This window comes from Primulina huaijiensis, chromosome 6 (assembly GCF_012295235.1).
Source record: "Primulina huaijiensis isolate GDHJ02 chromosome 6, ASM1229523v2, whole genome shotgun sequence".
NCBI classification, from domain to species: domain Eukaryota; kingdom Viridiplantae; phylum Streptophyta; class Magnoliopsida; order Lamiales; family Gesneriaceae; genus Primulina; species Primulina huaijiensis.
Window position 1 is genome coordinate 16,256,896 of NC_133311.1, and position 19,921 is coordinate 16,276,816.

The 19,921-nt window shown below is 32.6% G+C and overlaps 2 protein-coding genes across 3 annotated transcripts; both read left to right on the forward strand.

The window, feature by feature from the left end:
• The first annotated feature begins 3,939 nt into the window (after positions 1 to 3,939).
• LOC140979729 (AP2/ERF and B3 domain-containing transcription factor RAV1-like) lies at positions 3,940 to 5,336 on the forward strand. Its single transcript, XM_073445278.1, has one exon. The coding sequence runs from the start codon at positions 4,037 to 4,039 to the stop codon at positions 5,120 to 5,122; it is 1,086 nt and encodes a 361-aa protein (XP_073301379.1). The 5' UTR covers positions 3,940 to 4,036; the 3' UTR covers positions 5,123 to 5,336.
• A 4,827-nt stretch (positions 5,337 to 10,163) lies between these two features.
• On the forward strand, positions 10,164 to 17,579 carry LOC140979730 (methionine aminopeptidase 1B, chloroplastic-like). Of its 2 annotated transcripts, none has more exons than XM_073445280.1 (10): positions 10,164 to 10,384; positions 11,006 to 11,081; positions 12,212 to 12,449; positions 13,975 to 14,136; positions 14,215 to 14,256; positions 14,793 to 14,864; positions 14,982 to 15,061; positions 15,736 to 15,833; positions 16,682 to 16,729; positions 16,971 to 17,579. In XM_073445280.1, the coding sequence occupies exons 1-10, from the start codon at positions 10,237 to 10,239 to the stop codon at positions 17,114 to 17,116; spliced, it is 1,110 nt and encodes a 369-aa protein (XP_073301381.1). In that variant the 5' UTR covers positions 10,164 to 10,236; the 3' UTR covers positions 17,117 to 17,579. The 2 variants fall into 2 exon arrangements, with proteins under 2 accessions (XP_073301381.1, XP_073301382.1); XM_073445281.1 differs by having other exon boundaries at positions 10,166 to 10,378.
• Positions 17,580 to 19,921: the final 2,342 nt, after the last annotated feature.

Genomic DNA, 19,921 nt, shown 5'->3' on the forward strand with positions numbered 1-19,921 from the left:
CTTTTCGCCATCAATTCCAACAAGAAAATATTTAAATCTGATTGTAAAATCCGGATATCATGAGATTTTCAGGTGGCGTGGCATCGCAATCTCTACTAATTTATTAACTCATCTTCCAACTTGCAAGAATAATTAATTTAAACCTACGGAGTTGGAGAAAAGTGTCCTTTCGTGAGGCAAACTCGTGTAAAATATTTTTATGAGATTAAGCCTATAAAAATATATTTTTAAAATTCGTTGCAAACAAGTCACTAGCTAGAAAAAGTTGGATTGGACGATAACATGTGACTAGATGAAACGTATCCGACGGCCAACCACTATATTTAATATTATATATAAAAATTGTGAAACGTCGATCAATTCCATCCAACAAATTTATTGTGAGTTTCCAGTTTTCTCTCTTATTAAAAAATAATAATAATAATAATAATAATAGTGATATTGTCATTGCTTTAACTGATTAACCGAATCTCGGGGTTGTGATAAGCAGCGATCTTAGAAGATAATCTATAATAATGATATTGATTATCCTCTCCATGTTGTAAAGCTAAAAGAAGAGAAGATAATAGGTTCATTGAGATTTCGATTTGTAATTTTCCACTTCCAAAACTTCACGTTTTCAAGGTCAAGATAATCATCAAATAAGGCCCTACCACTAGATTTACCTTTCTTTTTTATTTCTTGCATGTCATCATAAAAAAAAATGATCGCAAATATAATTTGATTTTGTTCCTTTTTTACTTAGTTTTTAAGGTTAGCTAGACAGATGACTATGCTTCCACTAAAGTGTACGTCATTTGTACATTTTTTTTTAAAAATTTCCAACTTTGCACATGCGTAACCCGCTCCATCTTTATTCTATCTGCTGTTTTCCTTCTCCATTTCAAGTGTTATGGGATCGAGTTCTATCACAAAGTATAAGATACACCGGAGCAAATGAGCCAACTCAAGTTGAGTCGAGTCGAGTCTAACTCGAGTATTATTTTAATTTTGTGGTCTCAAACTTGAGTTCGAATCGTGAAAGCATCAAGTTACTCGAGTTCGAAAGTTTTGTAATATTATTTTAAGGTTTAAAATTTGTATTTATATGGAAAAATATACTCTTAAATTATGTATCATAAAAAATAATAATATATAATTACTCAAGTAGCCGGCGAGCTACTCGAGTTTGAAAAGTTAAAACTCGACTCGATTGAGGAGTCGAGCTACTCGAACTTGATCAAATCAAACTCGAGTCGAGGTTTGAACAAATAACTTGACTTACTTACACCCCTGGACGCATACATGATAGTTATTAATCGTACGATTTTGGTATAATCAATTATAAAGCAATATGAGGTTAAAACATACCAAATTATTGCATCGACAAACTAGAGAAATTGTTACACAAACTCAAATAAAATTGTTGATACTTGACGCTATTATAATTTGCCGTAATTCCAAGAATCCATTACGAAGTTACAAATTACAAAATGATCAATTCCACATGTTATTAAAATTTACCTACTCATAATTAATAGTGGAAAGCATGTGAGACAATTTTTATAACGTCGTCTGATTATCCAGATTAAATATAAAATTGGTTGGATACAAAATTTTTAAATGACAGTTTATAATAATAATATATAATAATAATTAATTGTCTTGTCGACCGATCGTACGTTACATGCATGTGACGAAACCCAACAAGTTCACGGGTTCCCACCTGTAAGGAGATCCACCGCCACACCAAGGACAGCTTCTCCGTATTGCTACGCACACATTTGGTACCGTACCTTTTCTCTACGTAACATTTTAAAAAAATATATCATTTATTGATAGCAAAACTAACTCCGGTCCCGACCCAACATCATCAGTAATCAATTTTATGATGGATTATAAATAATAAATTGATTTTTAGTTTATATTATATTACGAGTTTTGTTGTTTTTAATTATATGATTGTAAAATAATGTCGATGTCGACTAACTTCAATCTCGGAACGTGACATAATCTCACCGATACACACACATGTATAGAAATGCTGATTAATTCTATATTGAACTAAAACTATATATTTGACATGAATTACGTACCGACGTTGTAACATGGGACCTTGAGGAGTAGCAGCAGCTAGGTAGCTAGGACTATCCGTACGGAATCCCAATATTATTATAATAATTATTATTATATCCTTCCCATGTTACTCAACATTATTATTATTATTATTATTAATGGTGATAAATATAGAGTTAGCAGATTTATGAGAATAAAGGCTATTCTATATAAGATGCCGTAGCCCACAGATTGTACGTGTTTGCAACTTCTTCTTTGATCATTAAAATTACCAAACAAGAATGGTCGAAGGTTTCGATAAGATAGAGGAAAATATCTTTTACGAAAGTATTGATGACTAGATATTTTATTATTGTATGATAAAGTATTTGGTATAATCACGGGACTTAATTTGTATGAAATATATATTAAAATTGGAATAAACATGGAGGGAAACTTAAAATATATATGTATATATATAAGTTTTAGTGGTGGAGATTGCACATGAGTTAAGTATGCTCTTGGCAAAAATTTGACCAAGTCCTCTCTGATTTCAAATGCTCGATTGTTGAGGGTATTGACTAATTTGTCAACATTTATACATAGTGGGGTGAGCTCAATTAACAAGTGGTAGGAAGATCGACAGAGTCATCCCTTTTAACAATTTCAAAAATATCCACATTAAAATTTTGTGAAATTGTGAGGGATTCGTTGGAAAATATACATGCATTTTATGGGTTAAATAAATTATTTATGGAACCAGATGTGCTAAACTGAATCCAGCCAATAAAACAAACAAAATATGGAGATGACCAATCAAATCAAGACAGGTAGGACTTGGTGAAGAAAATTCTTCTTGGATGAGTTTCTCATGTCTCTTTCGTTTCAAGTCTATCCAGTTATCCTTTCATTAACATTGGCCCATACACCCCCATACTAGTGGAAGCATATAATTGTTACTCCCCAATCCCCCATTCATTATTAGCCCCTTTTTCTTTTATTTGCATTCATTGTTTTCCAGATAAACATCTCCACACAAACCATATAATAATATTCATACATACAATTTGTTCGGATTGATTGAGCGTGTGAGTATGGTCAATAGTTATGAGTTTGATTCTTCTTACTGATACCTTCTCAAGGTGAGTATGTTGAGCAAGACTTGTCCAGTGTGATTTACCTAACTAACATGATTCACATACTACTACGTTAACTCGAAAATTTATGACATCACGTCAACAATTTTTGAAGACTTGTCATCGTCTTCTAGTAGCACATCATCATTTTTCCACCCTCACATCAACACTGATATTAAAAAAATTACAAAATAATGGATTATGATTACACATTGATCAACAAATGCAAGTTCCAATAATAAAAATATAATGTCCTTTATAGGTAATTTATATGGTGCATGAATAGTAAGTAACTCACAAGAAAATGTAAATCTACATGTGTGTAAACATAGATGGGGAGATCATGCTAAATGTCAGCAGCAGCAGCAAGCAGCAAAACCCAGGGGGGGATGAACTTACTTAAACAGGTCCACGCTGGATGCATGTGAATCCCACCAACTTGCTCTCGTTATCTTGTTTACCCCACCTCAATGCGTAGCCTACACAATTCCGGCACTTGTATTTTATTTCGTACATACGTATTCATCATATATACATGGATTTAGATATTTAATGGAGTTTACACATATCGAAGAACTTGAAATTTATATAAAATATATAATAAAATACTTAACAAAATTAAAGATAATTTGAATTGGTAGAGACCCCATCTTCCTCACCATCTCTAGGGTTGACCCACTCCAGATAAAAATAATAAAAGAGATGTACGATATTATAGCAACTATTTCATCATGTTGTTATTATATTTCGCTATATATATATATATATCTACCCTTCTTCCCAAGTCCAACAACTCATTTCATAATTCACTCGTTTTCTTTACAGAATACATAATTTGCTTTCTTTTCTACAAACATATATATAAAATGGATGCGAGCTCAGCAGATGAAAGCATGAGTGACTCCACATCAGTCACACCGCCGCCTACAACCTCACCGGCAGCCGTGACCAAGTCTCCGGCGACTCTCTGCCTTGTCGGCAGCGGAGCTAGCGTCATCATCGATTCGGAGAACGGGATCGAAGCGGAGTCCAGGAAGCTGCCTTCATCAAGATTCAAAGGCGTGGTGCCGCAGCCTAATGGAAGGTGGGGTGCGCAAATCTACGAGAAGCATCAGAGGGTCTGGTTAGGTACTTTCAATGAAGAGGAAGAAGCTGCCAGAACTTATGACACTGCGGCGCAGCGGTTCCGTGGCCGCGATGCTGTCACTAACTTTAAGCCGTTGTCGGAGACTGAAGATGACCGGGTCGAAGCGGTTTTCCTGGATTCTCATTCGAAAGCTGAGATCGTGGACATGCTGAGGAAACATACTTACATTGATGAGCTCGAGCAGAGCAGGAAAAACCATGGCGTCAATGGCAGATGTAGCGGCAAGAAAGATGGGACTTTCGGTTTCATCAACGGCGGAGATGCGGCGGCGAAGGACCGGGAACAGCTCTTCGAAAAGGCGGTGACGCCCAGCGACGTCGGAAAGCTTAACAGATTGGTTATTCCGAAACAACACGCGGAAAAACACTTCCCTTTACAAAGCGGAAACAACACAAAAGGGGTGCTGTTAAATTTCGAGGATTTGTGCGGGAAGGTGTGGAGATTTCGATATTCTTATTGGAATAGCAGCCAAAGCTATGTGTTAACAAAGGGTTGGAGCAGGTTTGTGAAGGAGAAGAATCTTCGGGCCGGCGACATTGTTAGTTTCCTACGATCAACCGGCCCGGATAAGCATCTGTACATAGATTGGACCTCGAGAAACAATGGATCAATAGTGGGGTCGGGCCTGGTCCAGCCCGGTCAGATAATTCGGCTGTTTGGAGTGAACATATTTGAGGCACCGAGTAGGGTTCATGCTGCTGCAGCCATTGAAGATAATGGTAGCTGCAGTGGGAAAAGGATGAGAGAAATCGAGCTTCTGGGATTGGACTTTAGGAAGAAACAAAGGGTTATTGATGTTTTGTGACAATAATATCATTTAGTTTCTTAATCACTTTTTTCTCTATTTTTCTGAATTTAATTTTGTTTCGTTTTCTTTCTTTTTCTCTGTAATGTTGTTGGAAGTTGCTAAAAGTTCTAACTGTATAGTATTTTGACGAAAAAAGAAAGGTACATAGAGATGAATTCCATGATTAGAGGTGGAGAGAATTTGAAATATTACAAAAAGAACGTCAGTTGTTTCTTGGTTTTGAAGTGTAACCTTTACCTTTCATGATTAAATATGGCAGCAATCGCTATTTTCAGTGTGTTCTAGTTAACTTTCGACTAATACAATAACTTGTAAATCATAGTAATCAGATAAAGTATACTTTGCAAGTCATATATGACAAACTCGACAAAGAAAATGTTGATAAGAAGAATCGAACGTCTAATTATTGATCAAACATTTATATAATCATCAATTCGAATATTTTGAGACACTCAACTTTCGATCACATATACATTAAAAAATTGATTTTTACGTGCCTTGGCCTAATGTGTTGGGATTCTAGTTATACATATCCGATGTTGAGCATGCCTTCTTTGTTGTCTGTATACATTGTACCTGTTTTACCTTCTCCACTTGCATTTCTTGTCTCACAGTACAATGGATTTCAGAGATTACAAATCATTTTTAATATTATACACATCAACACCGGAATCTTTACAAAAGTGAATTCTTGTGTAACAATGTTAGCTAGATCAAATGACGTTTATTTATTGAATATGATGAAAATGTATATTTGATATATTGATGTCATCTCAATTATACTCACATAAGTGTCAACAGTTGATACCAAAAGACCAAATATTATATATATAGTTTTGATATCTTGATTCATCGTGAGCACCTACCTGTCTGAACATCGACTAAGGTTACATCTACCTATTGGATTTATAATACAACATCTAAACGGTGCTCACATAAATGTCTACAGTAGATTTTAATCATATAAAAACTATATAATATTATATATACATACATACATACAAAAAATATTACGTATATTTAGTATTTACTCCAAATCAATATCTGTATCCATCTGGCTCCTACTGTGTATCTACCTACTAAATCTATATGATGCATGGATCTAATCATGAAGGCCATCTTGAAAGGCTGTAAATCCTTTTCATTTTCCACCCCAAATATTCCATTTCCCAGCTCCTGAATTAGAGAACATCACAATTTTCAGAGTTACAAGCGGGGACACCAATTTTTTTCTTACGTGTTATGCTAGAAAATTTTAGGATATGATTGGTCTTTTTCTTTTTAAATATATATATATTTTTTATGGTTTTCATCTTTGCCAAACTAATTTCAACTTGTTAGAAATTGAAAAAGATTTATGGAATCATGGTCATAATTTGCGGTTAAACCGAGCAAAAGGAACAACACTTGAAATGATCAACATCATATCTTCCATTTCGCTTTGCTATGCAAAATTATAGACAAATTCGGGTTAGTTAAGGCTACACTTTTGGCTTTTGTTATACTTTTCATCTTTTTTACACATCCATAATCTGATTCATGCATACAAATAATGTGTTAAACTCTCATCGCCCCTCGATCGGATCATGTTGAACGCGCGTAAGACGCAGAAACATACATCATACCGACATGAAATTATTTTACATAATTCAATAACACAACATGACAATAAATTATTTTTGAGGATTTTAATATACGAAATCTATTATTTTTTTAGCTTGATTAGATTTCTTAGCTTGATTTCCGTAATTTTAAATATATATTCTTGAGATTAAGGTAAACATCAGTGCATTTTCTTGGTGACTTCGAATGAGTTGAAATGGGAAGGTTAATGTATAATGTGGCCACGTTCTGGCCACACTCGATTCTATTATATCATCACTGTCAAATATACTTTTAACCCAATTTATAGGCTTTTTACTCTTTCTTTTCTTCTTTTTGGAAAGTATATATAGTACGGTGGCTTGCATTGGAATATTAATTCCGCATTTTTTAAGGTAAAATAAATTCATTTTAATTAATAAAAACAATTTCTCTTTTCAAAATTTATATTCTTACTGTACTAAACTAAAGGTGGCGCGACATAATTATTTAAATTCAAAGGTTTACTATGAATTTAATATTAACATATATTTAACCACCATCTACCCGTAACGTATAAAAAAAATATTTTGCTTATAACAACAACAGACATGAATTACGATTAATTAATTAAAAAATTTATTGTAAATCTAATCTAATATTCACCAATATATTGTCATATAAGTATGAACTTGATGATGTATTAAGTTCACTTATTTTCATACAATCAAATGATCGATAATTCAATTTGTAATAATTCAAAATATTTTACTATTTACGTGCTTGATGTCGAACATATATATTGCAAATGAACCAAAATTGCAAAAGTAACAAAGATAACGTACAAAAACTGAAATTTGACAAAGAAATTCATAAGTGACTAAAGTAGTAGAAAGACAAATATACATAACTAATATGACAAAAAAAAAAGTAACTTATTCAAGATTATTACTTATGGCTAATGACTTATCTGACACTAGATTCTAAATTTGAGACGATTCAGATTATCTCTCCCAACTAAAAAAATTATGAGATTACTCAAAAAAAATTTAGGGATGCGTAGAAGCTTTAATGCTGGACCAGAATAATGGAATCATGTTCTTGCAACTTGTCACAAATTCAAATTACACTAACCGACGTTCAACATGTTTTTTTTGCCACTTTTAAAATTAAGTTTTTGCCTTTTATTATCACTTTACACGAATGATCGACATTACACCGAATATCTTAAAGGAGGTGATCACATGAAAGACTTCACATTTGGGAAAATTACAGTTTTGGTATGTATATTTATTTGTTTGAGATTTGATAATTTATATCATGTGATCAAATTTCAATCTTAGTTTATTATCTTTGATTTTTTTAGCAATTTTAGTATATAATGCTATATTAGCGTTGATGGACAGAGACTAAAGTTATCAAAAATCGGAAGATACAAAGCTAAGACTGAAGTTTGATAAAGTAAATGACTAATATCGCAAATAATCAAATACATACGATAAAAAATGCAATTTTCTCTTTCAAATTTTTAAGATGAGTTTTTCGGGGTTTTTTTTTTGGTACCATATCGTAACAGATGAAAACACTATCATAAATTTTAAAATATAACGTATTTTGTTGATAAATAGTATAATATGCAATAAAAAAAGTTGGGAAAATATATTTTGGTTTATAAAATAAGAGATGGTCTTATATTAAATTTAAGGAGAAATAATTTCTTTGTCCATTAATTTGTTATTTTTTAGTTTTGATTCATTAAGTTTTTAAATTTTGATTTTCATACATCAACTTTTAATTTTCGACTATCTCATTCAATTATGACATGACACTGAAAAATGCTGACATGACATTGAAAAATACTAACGTCAAATAAAAAATTTCTGAATCGTCGGATATCTCGTCCGTGGTCGGATTGTTGTTTTTAGTTTCTGGCCAAATTTGTACAAACGAAAAACCGAAGAAAAGACCGAAATGTGATGATCAGGCGACTGGAAATTCAAGAATCAAATATTTGATGACTGATGTGTAAAGTAGAATCCTCATCTTTGTAATTTTTTTTCTAAAAAAGAAATAAATAAATAAAGGAATCCTCTTTTTGTGTTCATATATAAATATCGCCCACAAGTTATTTAGATATGAAGTACATATACCTATATTAATTAAGCACACTTTAATAAATATATTTATATAAACACACACTGATTATGCCTAAATTTAAGTCATTGAAAATTTATGGAACAAATTATATTTTAAATTTGCTAAAACTATCTATGTACCAAGAAGTGTGACAAAAACTTGTGTGAAAAGATCTCACAGATCGTATTTTGTGAGACGTGTCTTTTATTTTGGTCATCTATGAAAAAATATTACTTTTTATGCTAAGGCTATGTTTGGTAGCCATGATAAGAGAATGATTATTAAATAATCATCCTTTATCTCATGTTTGGTTCATTTTTAATTTAACATGGAGGTCATTCATTATGATTGAAAGCCCTCATAATTTATGTTATTTGTGTGATTAAATATCCCTCTTCAAATGTGTGATAATGTATAATTTTTGAATAGTGATAATGATAAGATTGTATATTGACCATAATACCCTTGAATTGTTTTATTCAATATAATATGAAAATTAAAATTAGTGAAANTATTGTAATTATTTCTAAACTTTATTTAACATTAACATCCAAAATATTATTACTATTTTAATTATTAATGTAAATGCATATTTAAAATTTTATTTTTAATAAATATATTTAAATTAATTTTAATAAATGTAAATTATAATTATAAATATTTAATTATTTATCCAATTATTTTAAGAATATATATTTAACTAACACTTGAGGCATTTTGGTCATTGTAATAAAATTTACAAAATTAATCAATCATTTTAAAATCATACCAAACACTATGTTATTTATCACATCATACAATTAATCCATATCTCTCATTTTTTAATCACTCTAATTACTAATCATTTACTTATCCCATCACACGTACCAAACGGAGCCTTCCAATAATTAGTTAATTACCCATCTTCAACTTGAATCGAAACAAAAGTAAACATCCGTTTCGGTTGGTGAAGTAGATGAATATTTATAAACAAAAAAACTCCTGCCTGTGAACGTATTGATAGAGTATATGTCCCCAAATCGGTTACAAAAACTCCCGCAAATTTTACTTCACTTTTATGTTTGCCATGAATCTTAAAAGGGCATATTGGCGAATTTTTTCGAAGAAGATTGTATTTCTAAATAGGAAATTTTTTCAATTATAGATATTTTTTTATAAATATTTTATTAATATTAATGATTTATTGTCAGTTGAATCTAATTGGATTTTGGTTTTTCTTAAAATTGAGTGCAACAAATGTTTACGGGCCCAAGCATTGGGTCGAACCAAAAATGGCATGGGCCATATTAAGTAACCCGTTCTTGAACCAAACGGTCCCTTATCAATCTTGGTCGTTAATTCAATCGCAAACCAGTAGATAGTGGTCTACTTTTTCCGTCTGAATTGAAGTAAGAATGGCTTTTGCAAATGCTTCAGTGTCAGCAGCTCCCCAACTCGGCTCATCTTCACTTCTTCATGACGAACCCAAATTATCGGCATCTTTCAGTGTTCTTATGGGGGCTCCGCTCACCTCTTGCCACCCGTTGCCTCTTTCTTGTATGCGTTCGTGTCTGGATAAGGATTTTGAATTATCAACCCGTTCTGTAAACATTTTGAATTGAGCCGTTCTTTTAGATTGATTTTAGGTGCATTCTATGCCTGCGTAATCGTTCATCTGTATGTCTTTATTATTTCTAGTTTCTATTGTAAGCTTCAGCTCCTTTTGCTTTTGTATCAGTGTTCACGATAATCTAGTAATATTTTGAATTGGGCAATTGTTATTCTTTGAAAATTTGAGGCCATTTTGCGTCTGAGTAACTGATTATGTTTGTATTTCATCATTTGAGTAAATTTGAATTCTTTATGCATGTTGATATTTGATATCATTATTCATGACAATCTTATAAAATTTTGATTTGGAAATTCTTTTACTGTGATTTTAGTTTCATTTTGCAACCAAGGGATACAAAATTGGAGTCTTTGTTCATTGACGATTGCTCATAGTAGATATATTATGTTAAGCTCTCACAAGATGATCTGTTCATCCCAATGTTTAAAAAATTGGAATCTATATAGTACAAATTTCATGTGCTTAGATTGAGTTTTGGTTTATGAAGGATTTTTTTCTTTTGTGATATTGGATTTAACTATCGTTGTGACATTCTTTTGTGAAATTGGTTGTAGGTTCAGATTTAAAAAGGCATTTTGTTATTTATTCGAAAAAAGTATCGGGTTTGGAAGAGGCCATTAGAATAAAAAGGTAATTTTATGCTTTTGTAGGATTATCATAGGTCACAAGTAGCATGAAGTGATTTTTTATAATTTTATTTATTACTATATGCTTCACTTATAATCTGGTTAAAATAGAAATCAACACTTATTTTTACTGCAATATTTTATTGAAGGTTTAACTTTACAAGTAATCAAAAGCAATGTCGGTTGATTTGGGCATTTTTTCTGTAAAATAACTCATATCCTAGTCTAGTTTCTTGTTCACAAGTTCCTTTCTAGACTTAGATCAACGCAGGTAAAGATTTTGTAACTTGATTGACGTGGAACAACAATGTAGCTGGCCGGATTGAGGGAGCAACAGATTTGATATAAAATTATGTAAATAATGATCTTTGTAATATGTAGAAATATCTACTACACAGAGTAATCTCATGAATACTTTTTTTATGTGAGTTAGAAATAACGGCATTGATGTATAATACATAATGTGCTAAAAATTCAGTTTGTGACCTTATGGCCAAAATTGTTGTGTAGACTTAGACTCCTTGGTTTGCGACCACGACTCAACTCAAATTTACAGAATTCCGGTTGATGTCATATTATCTTAGAAAACCATTTTACAATTTGTTTCTTCTTGCTCGTACACTCACAATAATCACAACATTGATCTTTTTTTCAAAATGCTTTGCTTCATGAAGGTATAAAAAAGGAGTGTAATGAGAAATATCATATTCATCAAATGCAAACTTAAAGGGTATTGGAATTGAATTATGAAAGAGAAGGAGGTTTGAGGAACAAGCTTTACTGGAGACTTTAAATTCAGGATACTTGAAAATTGATGAGAACTACTGTTAAGATAAATCTAGAGTTGCAATTAGACCTAAAATACTATGGGGTGAGGGGGATTGAAAAGATATCCGAGTCTTTGTTACTGAACTTGACTCAAGCGGAACCACAAGCTTATATTGTTGTATTTCTAATACACATGAAATGAGTTTTTATTGAGTCGAATTGAGTTTTTATGTTTTATATTCCATTTATCGATATATTTGTATCGATACAATTTCTATTGGTGCAAATCTTTATTAAACATACTTTCTATCTTGGTCTGCTTTTGCCCATCATTTCAAGATTGTGAACTTTTTTCTATTGACACAGGGAACATGATCTTCGGAAGCCAACAGTATCTAAAAGAAGGCCTCCTCTAAGGCGTGGAAAGGTATCACAACGGCTTCTTGTGCCTGATCATATTCCTCAGCCTCCTTACCTTAGTTCAAAAGTGTTGCCAGAAATTTCAAGCAAACATCAAATTCATGATTCTGAAGGGATTTACCACTTGAGGGCTGCTTGCCAGCTTGCCGCTCGGGTGCTAGAACATGCTGGATCATTGGTTAGGGTGAGAATGAACAGTTTTATCAACTCTAGCATAAGATATTGATACCCTTGGTGCATATGTCTTTGAGTGGTTACCTACATGTAGTTATTCATTTGTTATTATCAGTTTCTGGTCAAAATTTTCTTTTCATTCTGGGACTTAGTCGAGGCTCGTGTAGCCAAATCATTGAGGTTAAGGATGCAATTACATATCTGAATTAGAGTCTCGCTAACAGAAGTTTGGTCGAACATTAGGACTTACTAAAATTTCTCTTTAGCAGATGATGTTTTCTCTACTAGATCTGTTATTTGCGGATCTCTTCTAGTGATCTCCCTTTATTGAATTTTGTTTGGACCATAGTTGCGAAGTGCATCTAAGCCATCCCTTTAGTGAATTTTCTTTGGGCCATAGTCATGAAGGGCATAGCCATTCATTTTTTCTTATTAGCTGATAAGTATTTGTTTATTTAATAGTTTGTGAAGTACATCTTTGAAACTTCAATTAAAGGAAACATATACCTCGCCTTGCACTTGTTATAACTCTGCACTAGGCATTCGGAGGCATATAAGTTCCACGGGCCTAAGTGTTAGGCAAGGGATGCAAGTTATAGAAGCCAGGTGTATTAAGGCAGAATATTTTGAATCTAGATGTATGACATATAAGTTCCACGGGCCTAAGTGTTAGGCAAGGGATGCAAGTTATAGAAGCCAGGTTTCGAAAAAGATGCATATCAAGATCTGAATTCGCAAATAGCGCAATGGACTACCCAAGCTTGTATAATATTGATGCATGTTAAATTTTTATCATCATGCTCAAAATTATTCTTGTCCTCTTCATCACTCTCAATATGCAATCTTTCCACAAGCCATCCATTGTTATTATCTATGTCATCTAAAGAAATAGGGTTAATGATGTATAACAACTAATATTATCGCATCAAAGCCCCATTTCATTTGATATGGACCAAATTTGGTAGACGTGTCTGTGCCAACCTACTTATATATTTATTTTGGAGTGAAGCTGCAAACAACAGATACAAATTCCACTACAATTTGAAGTTTATACTAATATATAATATAATACTTGAACAGTTAAGACACTTCTATTCTCGGATAATCTCCTTTTTCAAAAAAAGAAATAGATTCCTGTTTCACTCACGTTTTAAAGAGCTACAAGTTAAGTTGAGAAATTGTGACAAACATACTCAATTCTGTCATTGAAGACCTATAAATCGACAAACAATAAATTACAATTAAAGTAATATTATTATAATCGAAAATATTTGATGACTCGGTGGATTATTATTAAGAAAATAAACTGAATTTATTTTTTAGAATTTTTATCGACAATTGATTTTTGGTTTGTATGTCTGAGGGTTAAAGGAGTTCTAAAAAGTCGATCACTATGTTTTGATAGACTTGATCGGTCGTCTTAATTTTCAATCATTACCTTTAACCAACCTAGATAATTTAGGAACGTTATGACTTTGTTGGGAGATTATTTTTACTTGACCATTGCAATATACTGACGTTAAATTGCATCCTAGCCATCGGTAACAACAAATGAAATCGATAAGGCTGTTCACCAAATGATCATTGATGCTGGTGCATACCCTTCACCTTTAGGGTATGGGGGCTTTCCAAAGAGTGTGTGCACATCAGTTAATGAGTGCATGTGCCATGGGATTCCTGATTCTCGCCAATTACAGGTATTTTTTCATATGATCAGGTTATGCTTGACTTCTAAAATTGAATTTCTGCATTAAAAAATATCCATTTGTATGCAGGACGGTGATATAATAAACATTGACGTGACTGTGTACTTAAATGTGAGCTGCTGATGATTGATTTCTTGTCGGTAACTATAGATCACTAACCAAACCATTGGGTAGAATATCATTTTTAAAACATTACATACCATTATATTATTTTTAAGACATGACTGTTTATCCTATACTTTGGACTCAACTAGCGTACGAAAAAATAAACAAATAAACTGTCTCTGCAAATTTGTGAATTAAATTCAGTGATGAATTATATTTTATATTTCTTTTTTGTTTTTACAACTTCAATGTTGCACTTCTCCCACAGCTGAAGATTATGTTTAAGAATTATGTATGGTTCAGCTTACCATTGAATATCAAATTTAACATGTACTAGACAGCATGAGAAGTTGGTCATGCAGAGGTTTTAAAATATAAATTGATACTCTTGAGAATTTACACAATTGATAATAAATATTTTTTATCAAAGCATTCTAAAAATGTAGGATATCGAAGATACACATGTGTCTAAGCACCATATATCTAGTCTTGCTTAAAGTCTGAGATTATCTGTAATCCTATTAATCAGTTGTCTCTTTCAGGGTTATCATGGGGATACATCAAAAACTTTTATTTGTGGCGATGTGAATAACTCAGTGAAAAGGCTTGTTAAGGTATCTTCTGCTTTTATCTGCACTAGCAAGTCTGCAACATCCTTCTAGTTGCATTTATTTTAAGACATTTAACAATTGAGATTTTAGTCCCTTTTTACGTTTTATATTCAATGGCAGGTGACAGAAGAATGCATGTATAAGGGCATTGCTGCTTGCGAAGATGGTGCTCTTTTCAGGAAAATTGGGAAGAGAATCAGGTATTAAAATTCAGCTATGCATTCCATATATTACATGGAATTGCTCGTAGCCTAGAAAGATAAATTAGAGATATTGTGTGAACTGTGAAAGCTTAGTACCTTACCATAGAATGACCAATAATAGGATATTATAATCTGCACAGATATGACAATCCAGTACTTGAGGATTCACCAACGTATTCGGATATTATAGTTCACAAGTGTGGTTAATGTTTTTTCCAGTGTCACCTTTTTGGTGAGTGCCAAAGTCTTGCAGGATGATTTATTAGTGCTGTGACTAAAAGGCCAATTAACGTGCGCCAATCCTATGCAGAACCAACAATCCTTGATTTGCATTGCGTTTTTATTTGTTCTTTTTTTTTTTATCACAACTAATGATATTATTTATGCTTAGAATTTTTGAAAAAACAGAAGATGACAGTAAATTGGATCTAAAAGCACTAAAAAAAATGGAAGCCGTAATCACAGCCTGGAGAAAATCTTCCTTTCTGATAGTATAAAATAATATATTTTACTAGTTAAACAAAGTGTAGAACAGAAGGCATACGGTTTTCTTTATTTTATTTTTTTTGTGCTGATATATCTGCTTATGCTGATCTGAAATCTTTTAGTTCTGTATTGCACTGAATAGAAGCTAAAATTATACAGTTTTCAATTTCTTTTTGGTGTCTCAGCGACCATGCTGAAAAATTTGGCTATGGAGTGGTGGACCGATTTGTGGGACATGGCATAGGGACTATTTTCCATTCTGAGCCTTTCATATTTCACCACCGTAAGGCCATTTCTCGAGTTCCACCATATGTGTACTGGTTTGTTAATTACTATGAATATCTACATGCACCTCAAGGAACGATTAATGTTATTTTTATTTATAATTGTTCGTTTGCTTATAAGTACAAAGACTAAAACGATCGAGTGTATTAAGTAAAAAAAGTATCATACTAGGTGAGAGCTTGTGTAAAATTGTTTGATCAGTTATAATTATGGCATTTATCAGTCTACATCTTTTTTATTGTAACCTCTCTAACTTCGTTAGGGTAAAAATTCATGGTAAAGGAACAGTCAATGAGAAAAGGTCATAAAAGGAACTAAAAGTGTTTGGTTGACCAAAAACAAACTAGTTTCAATTTAAATTCAATGAGGTCAAGGATATTGGAACACACATCTGTTATGCTTTTACATATTAATTATTCCCCCAACTTGCTCATGTGATTTTTTTTTATTTTTTTAAGATCATATCACCTTTCTTGAAAGAGAATTTGAAGTGATCGCGAGGAAAACTGATGACTCTGTTTTTTGTCTAATAAAATCAATATATTTGTGATAATTTTATTCTTATTTCACTAGTGTACTATTTTGGATCCTGAGGAAAGAATTCACTCATGTTTAAGCAGTAGAGAAATTCGTTCTCTTCCCCTCCATTGTACAAGTTCTACTGGACCCTGACCGTGTTCGTTATTTTGTGAATTCGTTTAAGCAGTAGAGAAATTTGTTCTCCTCCCCTCTGTTGTATGTGTTCTACCGGCTCCTGATTGTGTTTGTTATTTTGATATGTAATATGAAAATTAAAATTCTTGACTGGCTGTGTTATATAATTACGTAAATTAACTTCTTCTGCAGGTAATGACAAGGCTGGCCGCATGGTTGAGGGGCAAACGTTTACCATTGGTGCGTGCTGTACATTTATATGTCGTACATGTTATTCTTTGTTGGCTTTAAATCATCGGATGATATTCGAACAATATGAACTGGAGAGGAATATCAAATCTTGATTTGTCCCTTTGAATGCAATTGAACTTTGCTACAAAAGCTTGTCTGCTGATATACGTTAAATTGTTGCCAGAGTATGAACACATTTCTTAAATTTTTTTTGGTTTATTTGATAAAGAGAAGTTTTCCATTCGCGCAGAACCGATTCTTACATTGAGACCTACAGAGTGCATGACATGGGAAGACAACTGGACTACTCTAACAGCCAATGGTTGCCCTGCAGCACAGTTCGAGCACACAATTCTCATTACAAGAACCGGGGCTGAAATTTTGACTAAATGCTAAAAGGACCTGTTTAATTTTTTCCCGGGCTTGTCTGTGATATTTTCAAGACAGTCAGCATAAGCTCAGGTATTTGTAAGAACAGATGGATCGGGTTCTTCCTGCCATTGAGCCAAGAGAAAGGGGCTACATCAGAAAGTTTTACCATAGGTTGCCATATTCGATTTGGCCTGAAGATCAGATTCTTGATTGTAGTACCACAGAACCTATGCTAAAGTGCATGTGCAAAATTTGCTTCAAGAATGGTATCACATGCCGGTATTGTTCACCTCTCATATGCTTAAAAAAATTTCGTTCAGCTAAGGAAAATTCGTCTCTTCTATGATCTCTGGTGTGAATTCCATGTAAATTGCAGATTTTTAGTGTGAGAATCCTTTTAATTAGTGTTTGGGTCCATATATTGGAAACATGTAATTTAATGTATGAATGTGATATTGACTTTATATTTCCTTGTGATTTAAGCTTTTTAATTGTGGTAATTTTTTCCTTTGCTCGGAAGGAAGATAGTGAGTTATTTTCGTTCTCTTCTTGTCGAGACCTAAGTTTACTCGTGCAATAATAAATCCCTTCAATTTCCTCTCATCAACCTAATTTGAAACTACTGACCATTTTGCCTGCAATTTTATGTATGCATGCATCTTTAAACCTCATATAAAATGTACTTTCATGTATGCTAAGTCTAATTATTGCAGAAAAGATAATTATATTTAAATAATTTTCCATACCAATAAATGTAAAGCTTTATATCCATGCAAGTGCGACTATATAATAAGTTCATATAGTAACTATCTTGCATTCGTCAAAATTACCAAAATAGTTAACTCAAATTGTTCTAATAGTTTATTAACCAATTCAAATACTCCTCATGATCCAATAGAAGATGGAGTGTGAGGTATCACGATAAAAGTATTGTGAAAAATGTTCTTTTAAAAGAAAAAATTGATGTATTTGAAAGATCAAATCGATTACCATAGAAATCTCGTACAATGATATTGCATAGATATGAAATATGTTATAGTTACCTTTGTTTCGAAATTTTTTTTCTGTGCCTTGCTAGTTTTCAATGATAACTCCTAAATCAAAAGCTGTAAATTAAAGATTTGGTTAAATATAATATTAGGAAATTCCAGAAATCCTATGGTTTTATATTTTATTTGACTACAATTTTTAATGCCAAAATTATATTTTACCTTTGACACATTTCTTCCAAATTATTCCTTTAAATAAATTATTTAAAAATATTTTTTTTTATTCATTGTACGTATATGTTCAAACATAACAAAGTTTATTATAAAATCTTAAAATTAATTAAAATTAGTTGGAATCAAATTCTGATAAACTAATACTGATAAACCAAACTTTCTCAATAATTCCAAGATAAATTCTAATATAATTCTGTTAAAACAATTATATAATACCAGTCAATTTTCAAACACATAAATTTTATTTAATATGGGTAAAAATAAATATTTCAATTTTTTTTTGTATTCACGTATCTAATAATTTCAATAAAATAAACAAAGATTTTGTCAATTTTTTTAAAATTTTTTCACACATCACGACCTTTCTGATCGAAGTTTATTTCTTTGCTCTTCTCCTTCTGAAAGCTAAGTACCATCAACACCAATTGTCTTTGTAAAGTATCTGATAAATCTCAGATTCGAAAATATTTCCTCACCCATTTCTAATCACCAATCAAGAAATAATCTGCAAGATATATCACAAGATATCTATATAACTAAATATATGCATGAGTACACATATTACATATACATATATATTGATAATCTATATGTGAAGTGAGTGTCTCACAAGTTGGCATCTTGAGTCAAGCCAAGTCGATGGATGGTCTTCAGTTATAGGCAACGGCTAATTGGGATAACAAACCAACTGCCAGGCGTAACAGATAGGCTTCTTAATCGATGGTAGGCTGGAATATAAAAAGGGAGATGGAAGGCTTGAGAGAGACACGGAATGAAAAAGAAATTACAGAGGATCGATCCAAGAGAAGAGAAGAAGAGAGATCTGAAAATCACAAAAGATTGTATTCTTTGTTCTTGGTTAAAAGCTCTGTAATTGTAATTGTAATCGAGTACCTTGGTTCATTCAATAAAAGATTGGTTGTTCTCCCGTGGACGTAGGCACTTCTTTGCCGAACCACGTAAATCTCTTTGCATGCATTTGGATTGCTGTGTGTGTGTGAGTTGCTGTAATCCCATATCCGTGAAGAACGAACACTAACAAGTGGCGCCGTCTGTGGGAATCTACGAGGATGGGTTCGTTAAAATTCGACATTGAAAAATTCTCAGGCAAAAATGATTTTGGCTTGTGGAGGATCAAGATGCGTGCGATCTTGGTGCAACAAGGACTTGTCGAAGCCCTGAACAGAGAAGAAAATATGGTTACAACCTTGAAGGACACAGAAAAGGAAACAATTCTGGAGAAGGCCCATAGTGCAATCATTCTCAGCCTTGGAGATAAAGTCCTTCGTGAAGTCTCGAAGGAGAAATCTGCACAAGATATATGGAATAAGCTGGAAAAATTGTGCATGGCCAAATCTTTGGCAAATCGCCTATACATGAAGCAACGCTTGTACTCCTTCAAGATCAGAGATGAGAAAAATCTCCTGGATGAAATCGATGAATTCAACAAGATCTTGAATGATCTGGATAATGTGGACATCAAACTTGAAGAGGAGGACAAGGCTCTGTTTCTGCTGAATGCACTCCCTTATGCATATGACAATTTCAGAGAAGCTATGTTGTATGGAAGAGAAAAGACAATCTCGCTTGAAGAGGTCTTATCAGC